The sequence below is a fragment of the Callorhinus ursinus genome, unplaced genomic scaffold (assembly GCF_003265705.2).
Source record: "Callorhinus ursinus isolate GAN/ISIS: 27379988/994484 unplaced genomic scaffold, GSC_fseal_2.0 scaffold1, whole genome shotgun sequence".
Taxonomy (NCBI): Eukaryota; Metazoa; Chordata; class Mammalia; order Carnivora; family Otariidae; genus Callorhinus; species Callorhinus ursinus.
In genome coordinates this window covers 25,995,955-26,014,884 of record NW_027397063.1, presented here as the reverse complement: position 1 = coordinate 26,014,884, position 18,930 = coordinate 25,995,955, and the positions used below count along the sequence as shown (strand labels likewise).

The following is an 18,930-nucleotide window of genomic DNA, read 5'->3' as shown; positions in this document are numbered from 1 at the left end:
ACATTCCTCTGGCTATTCGGGGTCTTTTCTGGTTCCATACAAATTTTACGATTATTTGTTCCATTTCTTTGAAAAAAGTGGATGGTATTTTGATAGGGATTGCATTGAATGTGTAGATTGCTCTAGGTAGCATTGACATCTTCACAATAATTGTTCTTCCAATCCATGAGCATGGGATGTTTTTCCATTTCTTTGTGTCTTCCTCAATTTCTTTCATGGGTATTTTCTAGTTTTCTGAGTACAGATTCTTTGCCTCTTTGGTTAGGTTTATTCCTCGATATCTTATGGTTTTGGGTGCAGTTGTAAATGGGATCGACTCCTTAATTTCTCTTTCTTCTGTCTTGTTGGTGGTGTATAGGAATGCCACTGATTTCTGTGCATTGATTTTTCTATCCTGCCACTTTACTGAATTTCTGTGTGAGTTCTAGCAGTTTTGGGGTGGAGTCTTTTGGGTTTTTCACATAAAGTATCATATAATCTGCAAATGGTGAGAGTTTGACTTCTTTTTTGCCGATTTGGATGCCTTTTATTTCCTTTTCTTGTGTGATTGCTGTGGCTAGGACTTCTAATACTATGTTGAATAGCACTGGTGATAGTGGACATCCCTGCCGTGTTCCTGACCTTAGGGGAGACGCTCTCAGTTTTTCCGCATTGAGAATGATATTTGCCGTGGGTTTTTCATAGATGGCTTTTATGATATTGAGGTATGTACCCTCTATCCCTATTTTCTGAAGAGTTTTGATCAAGAAAGGATGCTGTACTTTGTCAAATGCTTTTTCTGCATCTATTGAGAGGATCATATGGTTCTTGTTCTTTCTTTTATTAGTGTATTGTATCACATTGATTGATTTGCGGATCAATCTTGCAACCCAGGAATAAATCCCACGTGGTCGTGGTGAATAATCCTTTTAATGTACTGTTGGATCCTATTGGCTAGTAGTTTGGTGAGAATTTGCATCCATGTTCATCAAGAATATTGGTCTGTAATTCTCCTTTTTGATGGGGTCTTTGTCTGGTTTTGGGATCAAGGTAATGGTGGCCTCATAAAACGAGTTCGGAAGTTTTCCTTCCATTTCTATTTTTTGGAACAGTTTCAGAAGGATAGGTATTAATTCTTTCAATGTGTGGTAGAATTCCCTTGGGAAGCCATCTGGCCCTGGGCTTTTGTTTGTTGGGAGATATTTGATGACTGCTTCAATTTCCTTAGTGGTTATAGGTCTGTTCAGGTTTTCTATTTCTTCCTGGTTCAGTTTTGGTAGTTGATACATCTCTAGGAATGCATCCATTTCTTCCAGATTATCTAATTTGCTGGCATATACTTGCTCATAATATGTTCTTATAATTGTTTGTATTTCTTTGGTGTTGGTTGTCATCTCCTTTTGTTCATAATTTTATTTATTTGGGTCATTTCTCTTTTCTTTTTGATAAGTCTGGCCAGAGGTTTATCAGTCTTGTTAATTCTTTCAAAGAACCAGCTCCTAGTTTTGTTGATCTGTTCTACTGTTCTTTTGGTTTCTATTTCATTGATTTCTGCTCTGATCTTTATTATTTCTCTTTTCCTGCTGGGTTTAGGCTTTATTTGCTGTTCTTTCTCCAGCTCTTTTAGGTGCAGGGTTGGGTTGTGTATTTGAGACCTTTCTTGTTTCTTGAGAAAGGCTTGTATTGCATATACTTTCCTCTTAGGGCTGCGTTTGCTGGATCCCAAAGATTTTGAACAGTTGTGTTTTCATTCTCATTGGTTTCCATGAATTTTTTTAATTCTTCTTTAATTTCCTGGTTGACCCATTCATTCTTTAGTAAGATGCTCTTTAGCCTCCACGTATTTGAGTTCTTTCCGACTTTCCTTTTGTGATTGAGTTCTAGTTTCAAAGCATTGTGGTCTGAAAATATGCAGGGACTGATTCCAGTCTTTTGGTACCAGTTGAGACCTGATTTGTGACCTAGGATATGATCTATTCTGGAGAATGTTCCATGGGCACTAGGGAAGAATGTGTATTCCGTTGCTTTGGGATGGAATGTTCTGAATATATCTGTGAAGTCCATTTGGTCCAGTGTGTCATTTAAAGTCTTTATTTCCTTGTTGATCTTTTGCTTAATGATCTGTCCATTTCAGTGAGGGGGGTGTTAAAGTCCCCCACTATTGTTGTATTGTTGTCAGTGTGTTTCTTTGCTTTTGTTATTAATTGGCTTATATAATTGGCGGCTCCCATGTTAGGGGCATAGATATTTACAATTGTTAGATCTTCTTGTTGGATAGGTCCTTTAAGTATGATATAGTGTCCTTCCTCATCTCTTAATTACAGTCTTTGGTTTAAAATCTAATTTGTCTGATATAAGGATTGCTACCTCAGCTTTCTTTTGGTGTCCATTAGCATGGTAAATCGTTTTCCACCCTCTCACTTTCAATCTGGGGGTGTCTTTGGGTCTAAAATGAGTCTCTTGCAGACAGCATATCGATGGGCCTTGTTTTTTTATCCAGTCTGATAGCCTCTGTCTTTTGATTGGGGCATTTAGCTCATTTACATTCAGGGTAAGTGTTGAAAGATATGAATTTAGTGCCATTGTATTGCCTGTAAGGTGACTGTTACTGTATATTGTCTGTGTTCCTTTCTAGTCTATGTTGCTTTTAGGCTCTCTTTGCTTGGAGGACCCATTTCAATATTTCTTGTAGGGCTGGTATTGTGTTTGCAAATTTCTTTAGTTTTGTTTGTACTGGAAGCTTTTTATCTCTCCTTCTATTTTCAGTGACAGCCTAGCTGGATATAGTATTCTTGGCTGCATATTTTTCTCATGTAGTGCTCTGAAGATATCGTGCCAGTCCTTTTTGGCCTGCCAGGTCTCTGTGGATAGGTCTGTTACCAATCTAATGTTTCTACCATTGTAGGTTACAGACCTCTTGTCCCGAGCTGCTTTCAGGATTTTTCTTTGTCTCTGAGACTCGTAAGTTTTACTATTAAATGTCGGGGTGTTGACCTATTTTTATTGATTTTGAGGGGGGTTCTCTGTGCCTCCTGGATTTTTATGCCTGTTTTCTTCCCCAAATTAGGGAAGTTCTCTGCTATAATTTGCTCCAATATACCTTCTGCCCCTCTCTTTCTTCTTCTTCTTCTGGGATCCCAATTATTCTAATGTTGTTTCGTCTTATGGTATTGCTTATCTCTTGAATTCTGCCCTCGTGATCCAGTAGTTGTTTATCTCTCCTTTTCTCAGCTTCTTTATTTTCCATCATTTGGTCTTCTATATCACTAATTCTCTCTTCTGCCTCATTATTCCTAGCAGTTAGAGCCTCCATTTTTTATTGCACCTCATGAATAGCCTTTTTGATTTTGACTTGGTTAGATTTTAGTTCTTTTATTTCTCCAGGAAGGGTTTCTCTAATCACTTCCATGCTTTTTCAAGCCCAGATAGTATCTTTAAAATCAACTGTCATTAGCGTCATTCTCAACTCTAGTTCTGACATCGTACTAATGTCCATATTGATTAGGTCCCTGGCAGTCAGTACTGCCTCTTGTTCTTTTTGTTGAGGTGATTTTTTTTCGTCTTGTCATTTTGTCCAGAGGAGAATAGATGAATGAGAGAACAAAATGCTAACAGGGTAGGGTGCCTGGGTGGCTCAGTTGGTTAAGCGACTGCCTTCAGCTCAGGTCATGATCCTGGAGTCCCTGGATCAAGTCCCACATCCGGGCTCCCTGCTTGGCAGGGAGTCTCCTCCCTCTGACCCTCCCCCCTCTCATGTGCTCTCTCTCTCTCTCTCTCTCTCATTCTCTCTCTCTCAAATAAATAAATAAAATCTTAAAAAATGCTAACAGGGTAACAACGTCCCCAGAAAATATACACTAAACAAATCAGAAAAGACCTGAAACCAGGGGAAAAGAAAGAAAACAAGAGAAAAAGATAACGATAAAAACAAAGAAAAACAAAACAACAGAATATGATCAAATATCAAATATCAGTCTGGTGCACAGATCAGTGCCTCACATTAGATTTTGGGTGTATTTTGGTCTGTTAGAAGAAAGTGCCTCCCAAAATTTTAAAGAAAGAAAAACTTATACATGTACAAAAAAAGGGTTAATATGATGAAGGGATGGAATATGACTGTAAAGATGAAAATTATAAAAGATTTTATAAAAGGAATTGATAAGAAGTTGGTTGAAAAATGAAAGAAGAGGATTTAAAAAAAAATGGGGAGCGAATGTGATCAGGCAGGAGACTAGAAGAAAGTCATACACTAGAGATTTAGGGTATATTTTGATCTGTTGGAAGAAACTGTATCTCAAAATTTTAAAGAGAGAACAACTTATATATATGTATACCAAAAATAAAGGTAACTACTATGAAGGGATAGAATATGACTCTAAAAATGAAAAATAAAAAAATATTTTAAAAAAGATTGATAAGATGGTTGAAAAAGGGAAAAGAAAAATTCAAAAAAAAAAAAGAAAAGACAGTTAAAAAAATTAACTTTGAAAGATGAAAGAATCATGGGGAAAAAAGCCATGAATTCTCTGTTCAGTATTCCCCTAGCGCTGGAGTTCTCCCGTTCTCCTTGATCGGTAAACTTGGTCTTGGCTGGCTGTTCTTGCTGATATTCTGGGGGAGGTGCCTGTTTCCATGGTTCCCAAATGTCTTTGCTGGAGGCGGAATTGCCCCGCCCTTGCTGGGTCCGCACTAAGTAATCAGCTTGGGTTTGCTCTCGGGAGCTTTTGTTCCCTGCAAGCTTTCCGTACAGCCCTTCCAAAAAGCAGTTGCTTTTCTGTTCAGAGAGTTGTGCTACTCTTTTCTTCAATCTCCTGTTGAGTTCGTAGGTGTTCAGAATGGTTTGATCCCTATCCAGCTGAATTCCTGGGACCAGACGAAATCCAGGTCTCCTACTCCTCTGCCATCTTGCTCCGCCCCCCTTCCACAATTATTACTTTTATTCTAGTGTTTTAAATTATTGTAATTTCTGGAGCTCGAGTGTTGCTTTTCTAAAGGAAGTTATTGTATTCCCTGAGTAATAAAGACACAGGGCTGGGTAATTCCACAAGTGGCCACAGCAGAATTTTTTCTTTAAATTATAAATTAGAGAAACAGTTCCAAACTGATGTTTTAAAACTTTCATTATGACTTTTGTAAGCTTTTGCTTTCTGGCTACAAATTATATATATTAAGTGAGTAGATTCCAAGCATTTAAATATGATGATCCCTTTCAATGTCAAAAAGAAATGGGCTTTTATAACAATTGTTCTTTCAGTATCCTTGATTGAAAAAATATATAAGCAAAACCTTACTCTAAATCTTGTGACTTTTTAAATGAATCTGCATTTTATTAATCAAAAAAAAGCTGCACATTATTTAAAATACAGTATCTAAATGTGTATAATAACATAATTTAGGCTTCAGACAATGCCTGATGCAAATATAGATTCCCAGTCCGTTATAATAACATAATTACTCATTCGGTGAGATCCTTTTAATAATAGCCACCAGTGAATATTAACCCACAGGTTGGGAACCCCTGCTTTTAAAGAGATACTTGCTTTCTTCAGACACTACTACCAATTATCTGTGATCTTAACTACTAATTTAATAATTGATACTCTATTTCAAAAGTTTTTAAAGTATTCCAGGACATCAGTCTCTAAATTGTACTTATTTTTCTCAGTTTTGTTCTTTTTGCTTTTTGAAGATTTTTTTTTTAAGATTTTATTTATTTATTTATTTATTTGACAGAGAGCAAGAGAGCACAAGCAGGGGGAGGGGGAGAGGCAGAGGGAGAGGGAGAAGCAGACTTCCTGCTGAGTAGGGAGCCCTACACGGGGCTTGATCCCAGGACCTTGGAATCATGACCTGAGCCGAAGGCAGATGCTTAACCATCTGAGCCACCCAGGTGCCCCATTTTTTTTTTAAAGATTTTTGCTTTTTGAAGATTTGTACAAGTATTTAATGAACTAGGATGAAGAACAAAAGCTAAACTTTATTTTTAATAGTTCCTTTCATTCCACAAGGCTTCATTTATTTACAGTGTCTCCAGTTATTTATTTTCACTATCTGTGTTTTGCCATTAAATGATTTCGAATGCTCAAGTCATTTTCAGCTATATTGAGTGACTTTAGAATTTGCCTGTGCCCAGTAGTCATCTTTTGAATCTCAATCAGTCTTTCTCTCTCTGTCTCACTCTTGTTAAACACTAACATTCTGATTATCAGTTTGAATTTGAGTCAGAGCAGGCTGACCTAGATTGACTGAAATGGAGTCACCCCTCCCAGCAAAAGTTCCTTTAGCGAGTTTGTCTGAATCTCTTACCTAGACAGAGATTCCCTAGGCATGAAAATGATGGTCATTGTTTGTCACCATGTGTACTTTTAATGTGATACTTTTTAATGAAAATATACAAACACTTCTGAATCAAAGATTTATATACCAGAGAAAGAAAACACAAAGCATTTAAATCTCTTTATCCCTCCTTGGGCTAGAAGAAAGTTAAGATTTCTATATGTACTCATGTACATTTACTTAAAGAATTTTGTATTAAGTATCATGTCTAGACATTTAGAGCATAATAATTTTTTTTTTAAGATTTTATTTATTTGTCAGAGAGAGACAGAGCACAAGCAGGGGGAGAGGCAGAGGCAGAGGGAGAATCAGGCTCCCCGCTGAGCAAGGAGCCCAATGTGGGACTCGATCCCAGGACCCTGGGACCATGACCTGAGCCGAAGGCAGCCGCTTAACTGACTGAGCCACCCAGGCGTCCCTAGAGCATAATAAATTTGAACACAATAGCCATAGCTTTTATTTTGTTGTAAATACAGTAATAAAACCTACTTAATAACTCACCTGAAAAAACAGATGTTAAATGGTATCAGACCACGTGAATGCAGCGTGACTCTCTGTGTAACATGGATGGATAGTATGTTTTCATGATCTTGTGTGTTAATAGCAGGAGGAGACCTGCTTTGTTCTGCACTCTTCAGACCACACGTGGACACTTGGTTCACTTGTGTTCCTCACTTTGATTAACTGGAATGAAGTTGGAGATGGGGAAGGAGTAAAAAGCCATATCAAATGAGAAATTCTTAAAGGTCCTGGGATTACATTTAGTATGTATTAAGTAATAGATGTAGAGGACACATGGAGGTAGCATAACTATTATTAAATATTTGAAAGGTTACTGAATTTTGAATTTATTCTTTATGGCTTTTCCGGGTTGAAAAGTCCCAAGAAGTCAAATTTCCATTCACTGTAGAGGTGACTTTCTAATGAATGGGATGGGTTGTAATAAGAGAAAAGTAGATTCTCTGTTCATGAGGACAGTCAGTCCCAGCTTGGATGATCATGTGATAAGCTGTGATAGGATAGCAAGGATCCCATGGGTGTGTGAACCAGAGTCTCTAACACCCCTTTCAAACATGAGTATCTCTGAAATATTAGAAAAGAAATGGGTATATAACACTAAACATGATTTAACAATGTTCAGAATACTCACTTTCAAATTGCTATCTCAGAACATATTTTATAATGTCTCATTTCTCTCCTGAACCATTGTGATTCCTTAAAAGCTGTACATTCAAAATTGTGCTAGATACAGATGCAGCAGAATATGGAGGACATCAGAGATTGGACCACAATACCGATTTTTTTTCTGAAGATTTTAAACATAATGAGCGTCCCTATTCTCTTTTGGTAAGTAAGGTCTTTAAGATCTTTTCATTGCATTTTCATTTAACCCTTTATTTTTGAAGTGATGTTTTTGTCCAAAGAAACAACTCTTCAACAAGTAAGTGGCATGTAAAAACAAAACAAAACAAAACAGGGAGGGGTTGATAGAGAATAAGTGAGCTAAAACATTCAGAGCGGTGTGTGTGGTGCTAGACTGAATTTGCTTTTGGAAAACTGATAGTCAGGGGTATTTGGTGGACAATTGGGGAAGTTTGGATATTAATAGGAATAAAAACTATTTCTCAAAAAATAAGGGGAAGGCATTTTTTGCTATTTTTTATGCAACTTACTTCCCTTCTGTTCTTGCTTTCTGTATATTTTACATCCAGCAGATTTCTACATTATTGACTGTCTAATGAAGTTTAATGTAAAACACCTTAAGAAGGTCTATAAAAATCTATCTTTTTTCTTTCCTGCAGCCAATTAAAGACTGAATTCATTCTTACAAAATTTTCTGATTTCCTCATATCACTGAGGAAAACATTAAACCATATAACTAATTTTTACTTTGTGTTGTTAACACATGTGAAAAAAACTGCTTTAAACTGTAAGGCTTCTTTTAAAAATGTAGGATTTAGAAACTCTCCAGATTTGGAGGTCAAAAGGGAGAATCTGTAAGAGACCCCTGGTTCCCTCATTTTTCTACTATATTCCATCACTTTGTAAATCACCATGTTAGATACAGAATCAGCTTGCCAAAGACAGTGGCATAAAATAAATGAAAAGAGCAGAAATGAGCAAGATTGAGTTGTGGGTTAAGGGTCTGAGGAAAGGGTAATGGCCACAGGAGAAATGAGTGTTACTCTAACAGTATGTGCGTGCATATAGGTGGTAATGATGGTGATGCTTATGTAGCTTTAGACACAGGTATAGATACATATGCATTCTTAAGAGGGAGGGCTTCACGGTGCTATCAGACTTTTTCGACAAAGAATAATTGTTGTAGTTTGTCAGAACATTCAGCTTTGCCATGTAAAGATTGATAAAAATTGTTTCTAAATGAATTTTATTTTTTTAAGATTTTATTGATTGAGAGAGAGCACACAAGTGGGGGGAGGGGCGGGGGGGTGGAGAGAGAGAATCTGAACCTAACTCCACGCTGAGCGGGGAGCCCGAAGCAGGGCTCAGTCTCACAACCCTGAGATCATGACCTGAGTTGAAATCAAGAGTCAGGCACTCTTCCAACTGAGCCACCCAGGCACCCCTCTGAAATGAATTTTAGAAATTATCTTGGGGGACACCTGGGTGGCTCAGTCAGTTAGGCATCTGACTCTTGATTTTGGCTCAGGTCATGGTCTCAGGGTCCTGAGATTGAGCCCTGTGTCCAGCTCCAGGCTCAGCACGGAGTCTCCTTAAGATTCTCTTTCTCCCTCTCTCTCTCTGTTCCTCCCTGTGATTGTGTGTGCTCTCTCGCTAAATAAATAAATAAATAAATAATAAATAATAAATAAATAAATAATCTTTTAAAAAACTCTCTTAAAGTTCTGCAATAACCAGAAGAGTTAGAGACCCCTGAGGGACTAAGGAAGAGCACTCAGCTTGCAAAGAGGACCCATAGAGAAGCAGCAGCTTGCTGCGAGAAAGCTGGGGTTGAACCAGTCAAACCAGACTGAAAGGAATTCGGAAGAGTCACGCTAAATGTGTGTGTAGGAAACTTCCTAAAGCTTCATGTGTCCAGTGAGGGTTCTGTTAGGTAGAGAGGCATGGTAGAACACTGAAAAGACCACAGAATGTCGTGGCAGCGAACTTGGGATGGAGCCCCGTCTGCCATTGACTAGTTCTGAGAACTTGAGTTCTCACCCTTTCTGCACTGCATTTTCCCTCATCTGTGTAATGAGGATTAGTATAGTATCCTCCCCACAGCAAGAGATTCTTGAGGCATAAACTCATTAACATAAGTTTTTTGGAAACTGCAAAACGCTATTTCCCATGTACTTTAAAGGTATTATTGTTACGGCTGTTCAGTTCTTTTTTAGGTATTTTAAGCACATCCAGATACTAGGTGCTTTGAGGACACATGGTTAAGAAGACGTCCTCCCAATTTGGGAGAAATTATAATCTTAGGCAAGGGCTCAAAATCTTTGGGGATGGGCAGAAAATATCTTGCCATCCTTTCAATTTTTGTAAGAGTAAAAATATTCTATCCTAATTAGAACAAGCCAACTCACAGCGGCAGCAACAGTCAGGAGATTATTTTGCAAGTACTCACTGAATTTATCTTGCAAATAAGGAATGCACAGTTCTAAATTAGCAGGTGGAGTGGAGAGTAGCGCATAAGCGTTGATAACAGGTAGAGGAATATAGTGCTGCAAGCACGTGAGAAATAGAACATAGCTTAACACCACTGCCTGTATTAGAATTCTGATCCAGCTTGGTCAGAAAGGTAATGATTAAGCTCTGTCTTCCCAGCAGCAGCATCTTGTTTCAATAACTTCAGGTGCTTCAGGAAACACTCATTTGAATGTCTTTAGGCTCCAGGTGAAATAATCACTGGTTTAATATAGGAATGAGGGAGCCCAGAAAATCCAATAAAACATGTTCCTTCTTGCCAGAGTTATCCTTTGAAGAGCCAGAGGAGGGAGGAAATCACGCTAAAAAAACAAACCTATTCAAAGAATGCCTCATTATAATGGGATTCTTTATTAAAGGAGGTCATATGTGCTGGGATCCAATCACGTTTCTTGAACATGACTCTAGGCACTCTAGATCTCATTCCGCCACCAGAGAGAGATCACTTTTGCTTCCCACATGAGAAAAGAAGGCATCTTTCCTTCTCCGTGAAATGTCTGCCCCTCCTAACAAGTACACGGTATTTACTAAAGCTTAATTTGCAAGCTCAGTAATCCAAAGGATCTGCTGAATAAGTGTCAAATCTGTTTTCAAAGATAGTAACAAACAGAGCTTGAAGGCATCTTAAAATATGAAGGAATATTAAAATAGCCATACAAGCTGCAGCATCAGCAGGTACCATTCCCGCGTCTTCCTTACCATGTACTCCACTGGTTGAAACTGGGAAGCCAGACGAGAACCGCGTGTGTGCTACCGTTGAAACACATTTGCTAAGGTCAGAGTAGCCCACGAATGCCAAGAAGCGACGGGGCAAAATTTCTCCATTCTGCTTTACTGGCAGTTATTGGAAATTCCATTTTAGCACACTCACTTCTCTGTATTTTGGTTTCTGATAGAGGAACTTCTATGAACTTATATGTTACTTATGTGTCGGGTCGGCACACTGGAAGCAGGCAGGCGTCCTTTCCCTTCTCTGGTTCATAAATTCAAATTCCCTGGCACAAATGGAAGAACAGATTATTGAACCTAAAACGAGAATTAGTTTCCTTTACAGTAACTCAAGTAGTCTCAAGGGTGAAATATGGATAAGGCAATAATTTTAGCCTTTATTACTTTGCCAGTTAGGCTCCTTATCATTAAGAAGTAGATCTCTTTAGCCCCACATCCGGCTCCCTGCTCCGCGGGAAGCCTTCTTCTCCCTCTCCCACTCCCCCTGCTTGTGTTCCCTTTCTCTCTGTATCTCTCTGTGTCAGATAAATAAATAAATAATCTTTAAAAAAGGGGGGGGAGTAGATCTGTTTATTCTTATTCTAAATTTGGGAATTCAAAAGCAGACTTTTGGTTTAAATAGGGAATTCGGCATAGATGTATTATTGTCTTTATTGTCCCTTAGTTGTATTAGAAATACAATTTAGCGATTGGGAAGTGTCTTTTTCTCTATCCCAAATCATAAACATGTTTAGGTTTTTCAGATAAGAAAAAAAATCAAACTATTCTTAAAGCTTATTCTTTTTTAATATTTCTAAATTAGACAATATGGATTTCTATTTAGAAATATTTATTAGCATCACTTTTCTCTTAGCCTAACATAAAATAATGAATTAGAATAAGATTTATTTTTTCTCAGAAAATATTTTATGAACTAAAGCACGTATGTGAAAATTGAAATTATTTTATATATCAAACTTAATTTTCAAAATAATTTGTAATTCTTTTGTGACAAATGTGTGTATGTAGACTATTAAAGGTCTAATGCCCTTTTCATCAAATGATGTTATCACCCTTCAATTATGTGCTATTGCTAAATTTAGCAATTTCTAAGAAAATTTAAAAATTAAAGTATTTTTCACTTAAAAGTCATTTTAAAATTTTGTTTTCAAATTTTTGACACCCTGTTTTCAAAAATTGTATAATTAATTTTTGCAACTCAATTATGATCCTAGATTAACATAATACTTTGCCTGGATGTCATCATATAGTAGATTATTGTGTGATCCGTTTTGGTATTTTTGTTGTTGTGGGGTTTTTTGTTTTTGTTTTGTTTTTAGCCATGTTAGTGTTCAGCATAGTGATTAAGTCATTAAGGTAGTCAAAATAACTGGGTAGATTAGCATGCATTTTGCGTCTCTTAATAAGTGAATTGGGTTATACTGTGGCATTCGGATTCCTTCTGAAGTGTTGACTATAAATATAGCTAAAAGAAACGAAATTCATGGCCATTCATCACATTGCCTCATATGTTCTTACTGTGATCCTAACCACAAAATCTTTAGGGCTTAATGGCTAACACATGGGCGTGGTATGTATGTTGATCAGCATATATTATCTGTGATGTGCATACTAAACAGTTTTTCTATACATGTACTTAAATACAAATTGTTTATATTTAAATATGCTTAAACATTTTCATGTTTAAACCTACTTAAATTATGTTCATATTTCTTTTCACTTGCTGTATGAATCAAAACTATTTTTAGAATTAAAATTACAAAATGAGTGTTACAGAGCCAATACTTAGCACTAAATTATAAAGCCCCCAAACCGTTCATGTCTGTAATTGTCTCATCATAAGGATTAGTTCTGATTATCTTAAATCCTTTAGTATAATTGGTAGTCATTTCCTAACCACTAAGAAAATTGATTTACATACTCAGAACCCTAATAAAGAAGAAAACTCAAAATTCCATAAATAGCCATAGTTAAGAAAAATCACTTGCTTGGGGGAGTTCTTTCATGTTGCCTATACTGCAAGGGCTCTAGAGCAACAGAAACACATTCTAGTAATTAACACTGCAGTGAAAAATATAATTGCACAATATTCCCATTAATGATACTATACAATTATCAACCGAAGGTTTTTTGAGCAGATAGTATTAAGAGGTCTCTAAGTGTGACTGGAATTGGCATCATAAAGCTCCTTACATAAAATGACCAGCATCATTTAGTAAGAGTTCTTGGAGCATTTTTTTAACCATTAAATGCCAAAATAGGAAACTAAATGCATATATTGCAAGCCTTGAACTTCTTGTCATCCCTTTTGTTTTACTCTTAAATTTGGGGTGGCTAAAATACCAAAAGATCACAGAAAGGAGGATTTTTTTCTAAATTATAGGTTTATAGTTTTCATTTGTATTTAGTAATGAAATTAGTTATGAGGTTATGAATCAAACAGAGTAGATGCCAAAACTCTGTAGGATTCAAATAGGAGATTGATGTGACCTGTCCTGATCGATCACTGTGCCACACTGAGCAGAGACCTGTACTTATTTGTTTAGGTCTGACTTGTTTGTTTCATTGCATCTGTCTGCAGAGCCTTGAACTTCTCAGAATCCTTTTATATGCATATAAGACCATACCTAAAATCAAAGGAATGTTTTTAATGTAAAGGGAACTGAAATTCTTTTGTCTAGTCTTTGGTGCTACTTGGAAAATTTAGATTGGTCTTCAGTTTTAAAATGCTTAGAACATGGGGCACCTGGGCGGCTCAGTCATTAAGTGTCTGCCTTCAGCTCGGGTCATGGTTCCAGGGTCCTGGGATGGAACCCCTCATCGGTCTCCCTGCTCAGCAGGAAGACTGCTTCTCCCTCTCCCACTCCCCCTGCTTGTGTTCCCTCTCTCACTGTGTCTCTCTCTGTCAAATAAATAAATAAAATCTTTAAAAAAAAAATGCTTAGAACAGTTCAGAATCATTCTATTATAACCTGCTGTCCCACTGATTAGTTATACCTGTCCCACTGATTGGTTATACCTAGTTTATACCAAACTACATGCGTAGAATAGAGTAAGTACCTGGCAAACTCCTTTGAAAGGGCAGAACACTGTCTCTCACTCCTGCCTGTTTTGATAAGAGTTGGAGAGAGAATTGGTTGAACCTGTAAACTGTAGGAAAAATAGAGGGAAACAGATTATGGCATTGACATAAAGTGTTTCCCACACTTAATGACTGCAAGGACATAATATTTATCTTTTGGAAGTACTGGAAGCAAATCAAACTGTGAGACATTGAGCTACCCAGTGACTGTTAGCATTTGTGAAATTTTTCTCAGATGATCATTTTCTAAAATCACTATTAGTTGAAGATTAGAAAAACTCTAGTTACTACATTCATAATATAAATTTCTTTTTAAAATGCCATCATTTTACAACCACTTTAATCTGCATTGTTCAAAACTAACCAACTATATTAGTGTATCTGATTTTTTTCTTAGAGTCGTGAGAGTTCTTTATCACAAAAACCTTAAGGGAAAACATTGTGTTCAATTGAAGAGTTGAGATGTATTGGACATACAGTAGTCTCATTCAGTGAAAATCAGCTGTTCTGTTCATTTTTTTTTTTTTTCCCCTTAAGCCCTGCCTGCTTTGCATCTTTCATTCTGGTCCCATGCTATAAAAGCTTTTTTTTTTTCTTTTTTTAACCCATCAGTCAGACTTTCACTTAAAGATAAAATGACTGAAATAATAAAATATTTGCAGTGTCAGAAATGGAGAGATGCTGTCACAATGACGACAGCAGTCTAATATTATTTTTACTGTTTGTTAACAGTAAATATGTTATATGTAAAATAGCACATAGATAAACATCAAGCAGTTCAGATCACTTCTCGATTTTATAAAAAGTATTTCACAAATAAGTGTATTAAAGAATATCTTACAATATATGCACGTTATTGGGCCCACTTTTATTTATTCCTTTATTCATTGTTCATTATTTTATGTAGTCATCATTGGCACCTACTTTGTCCACTGGCACCTATGAAGAGTTAGAAATATGAAGACATAGAGCTTCTGCCCTTTTAAAGTTCATCGTCTGGTGGGGAGGACAGATCATAAACTTGAAAAAAATCACAAATTGTGTTAGATGTTCAGAAAGAAATGAAAATGCCCTTTAACCAGAGAACTTGGATTCGACTCCTATCTCTGCCATTTACAAAGTGTGTGAGGTTGGGAAAATTATTTAGCTGCTTTGTGCCTCCATTCCCTCATCTGAAAAATGGAGGTGATAGCAGTAAGGCCTCACAGGGTGGTCGTGAGGGTTGAACAAACTAGTACTTAAAAGACCAGGGAGACGGACAGAGGGCACATACTGAGCACTTAGTAACTGTTACCTGCGATTCCCATTGTTTGGTGCCTCACCACACAGAAGGGAAATCTGGGACCCAGAGAGGCAAAGCAACACAGCCAAGGTTGCCCAGATTTAAAAAAAGAAGAAGAAGAGGAAGAGGAAGACGAAGAAGGAGGAGGGGGAGGGGGAGGAGGAGGAGGGGGAGGAGGAAACAAACAAAAATGGAGCTGTCATAGAAAAAGTGGAGAAGCTATCCTATCTAGCGTTGTCAAGGGACAACCCTCTGTGGAGCTGCAACTTTTTAAAATGCAAGAAATAAGGAACTAGCAAGGTAGAGTATTCTGAGCCCAGACCCAGAGGAGGGAAGAAAGGGCCGCCTATAGGCGGACCCTGGTGTGAGGGGAGAAGAGACTTGTGCCACACTGAGCTGAGATGGGAGATGGAGTCTCTCGCGGGAAGGAGCGCAGTCAGGACCCTGCAGGGCGTGGAGAGGATGCGTATTGTATTTTAAATGCAGGGGCAAGCTTTTTGACTGGGAGGGACCTAAATACCCTTAGGATCCCTTATATCACCTTTCAGGTTTAGTTCTTAAAATGACAGAAGACAAAACAGGATGACAAATAAGAGTCTTGGTGTAGAGCAATGTTCGGTATATTACTGTTGCTCACCTGAATAGAATAACATTGTTACCTTAGGACAGTCTTCCTGTACCACCGGATGGTGCCTCGACAGCCGCGAGCGTCCTTTACAGTCCTCGTGGCTGCGGATCGCTGGGTTTTGTAAAGTATATGGCGCCCTCTAGTGGTGCTTGCTTCAAAGGAGTCTCACGTAGGTGCCAGGACTGCTGAACTGTAGAAATAAATGTCTGCTGGGAGCCTGCGGAAGCGTAAAGATAACCGTAACTTGAAGCAAATGTGAGAGGGCATCATGTCCTTTTGCCATAAGGTCATCGTGTTCAGTATTTCTTTCAATTGCACTGACATGATTGTGTTGACTTAGGTGTACATTCCAAGCCGAGTGGGCCTCGTCCTTCAGAACGTGGATATGCCCAACTGAAGAGACGGAGTTTCAGCTTCACCGGAAGACGTGTGCTTTGTTTTCCTGTTTTCATTGTCATAGAGTTCAGAATGTGTGAGCTTGCAAAACACGGCTGTCTAGACGAAACATCAGAGTCTGAAATTTAATATTGGCTTGTGCAAATGAATGTCAGACTTTAAGTAGAGGGGGGTATATGTTTGAAATTTCAAAGATCCTAGACTCTATTTTCCAGGCATCTGAGCAGCTAGGATTCTCAAATGAAGTATTCTATGCAATGCCTTTAAACAACTACACTCTCTAGGCCAATATTTGATCCTTAAAGTTCAAATTTGAATCGTGTGTCCTGTATGATTATTTCTGTTGAATGTATACAGTATTTTTTTAAGATGAATATTTGGTGACTTTATTTGTTCTAAGTATATCTTGGTTTAAAATACAAAGCACCAAGTTTGTTACTATTGGTTTTTTTTTAATTGTGTTTAGAAATACTGTAATAAGTATGTAGTAATAATATAAAGTTAAGAACTGAGTCAAAGATAATATAAAGCCATTATCTATAAACTCATACATGCTTCATTTTGCCTGCGTTTTATCTTGTGATCTCTGCTTCACTTTGTAACTTGGTGAATGCCGGTATCTCCGTCTTTCTGAAGACCTGAATTGGTAATTGTAACATTTCAGAAAACTTCTTGTACTGTCGATCAATAAAAAAAAATTGCAAAATTGCCTTTGCTAATGTTTACTTTGCTGGACTACCATGGGGGTTGATTTAGAATGAATGTTAAAATGCTTATCTTACCTCTGATACCCCCCCCCACATATATGCACACGTGCACAATGGGCCAGCCATGGGGTTAATAATAGTTTTTCTTTAGGTACTATTTTGTAATGTAAGATTATACTAACCAACTCAGATATCCAAGCTACTCTGCAGCTGTAAACCTGAACACTTTCAGACGTTGAATTAATTATCTCAACTCAGTGGGATACTCAGTCATGAGGTTGCCAGTCAAAGCATTAAATAAGTAGGCCACAGGTCTAAAATCACTGATACATAATTCATTCATAACTGAGAAATTATGATGCATTTATAAGACAAAGTATCTGTCACGTTTTTTAAAGATCTTGTTTTCCCCTTTACATTAATACATTAATAGTGACGGCTTCTTTTTTTGTTTTTAGCCTGATTGTTCATGACTAAGGAGCAGTACTTGGAAGTCTTTCTATTAAAAACTTATTCAGTATGGAAAGGGTTAGCAAGAGAGACTTTTATAGCAAACCTATTATGTATTTACCATTTTTCTTATAACTTAGGTCTGAAATATGGTGTTTGCTTTAACTTCAGTGTAGAGTAATAATTTGATTTCCTGACAGAATCAGTGATACTAAGCTGATAATGATACCTACTAGGAAACTTCACTGAAAGCTTCTGTGTTGCTTTTCCTGCTTACCAGAATGCTCTGAATATCTTAGCACTGCCATGATCTGTGCACTGTACCCGTTATTGATAACAATACGACGCACAGGGGCGCCTGGGTGGCTCAGTCAGTTAAGTGTCTGCCTTCGGCTCAGGTCATGATCCCGGGGTCCTGGGATCGAGCCCCACATCAGGCTCCCTGCTTAGGAGGGAGCCTGCTTCTCCCTCTTCCTCCGCCCCTCCCCCTGCTTGTGCTCTCTTGCTCTGTAAATAAATAAAATCTTAAAAAAAAAATACAACGTACAACCATGAGGTTTTGTGTTCTAGTTTATAATTTCTTACTTTTGCATTTCTTTTGTTTGAAGAAATATGGGAATTTTCTATCACAGCTCTTTGAAAATAACAAGAAATTACTCCACACCCAGAACCCATCTTCTTTCCTTTGTGACCTCTGAGGCAAAGAATAATCATAATGCTATATTTTCATTATATTGGTTGGCCTTACTAATATGATGTTTAGATTTTACTGTCTAAAGTTCAAATTTAACAATGTAATACAAGTTGCCTTTGTCAAATGTCCCCCTACAAAGAGAACAATAAAAGGATGTTGCTAGGTAGAAATTATAAAAATACATGCAAACAAAATATTAAGATCCAAAATAGAATGTAGTTTTTTGTTGTTGCTTTTTGTTGTCACTGTTTTTCCTACCAGAGCAGCCTTTCTAGAACATTCTAATATTGTACTGTATTTCTCTATAGGTCTTCACTTTTGTATCAGTAACATTCTCATCCTCATGTACTCTAGTGAGAAGTTCTTTTCAACAATCACAACAGAGAGATGCAAAATTTTACTCTGTATGCCTTACAATGTTTTTTTTCTCTGATGTGGTTATCACTCACATCAAAAATGAGAGTCCTCGGTTTAGAATAAGTATTTTTACCATTCTGATCGTTTATGTTCTAGAAAACATAGATGATTACAGATTTCTTTCCACTGTTTTTTAATATCAGTGAGTGCTAGTAATCACTCTATTATCCAAAATAGAATTTTACCCCTAACACTAATGATGCTTACTGTTTTATTTAATATCAGCTTACGTGGAAAATGCCTGTCTTTAATAATCAAAAACTGAACTGTAAACATTTTTCCTAGAACATTTCACACTTTCTAACACTTGAACTCTGAGGGTCAACTCTTTTCATATAATTTTTTTTTCTGTACGTTTGATGTTTCTTACGTTGCCCTGCTCTTAGCCGATGCATTCATCTCTAACATAAAATGAGGGATTTAGCCACCATGTTCCTCAAGTTCAAAAAATAACCAGTGACAATAAATTGACTTTTCTTGTGGCAACTGTGGAAGAATGCATGTATTTTTTCCTCTGACGCGAGCACTCCCCTTAGCAATATCAATTCAACATTTGTC

At 37.3% G+C, this 18,930-nt stretch overlaps 1 protein-coding gene across 1 annotated transcript in view; it reads left to right on the top strand.

Annotated features, from left to right (window-relative positions):
* The window catches only part of GBE1 (1,4-alpha-glucan branching enzyme 1), a 270,358-nt gene extending 253,529 nt beyond the window's left edge, over positions 1 to 16,829 (top strand). Inside the window, exons 15-16 of the mRNA XM_073892065.1 lie at positions 7,547 to 7,662; positions 16,049 to 16,829. Of these exons, the coding sequence (XP_073748166.1) occupies positions 7,547 to 7,662; positions 16,049 to 16,105 (173 nt within the window). The 3' untranslated portion in view covers positions 16,106 to 16,829. The remainder of the gene's footprint in view (positions 1 to 7,546; positions 7,663 to 16,048) is intronic.
* The last annotated feature ends 2,101 nt before the right edge of the window (positions 16,830 to 18,930 follow it).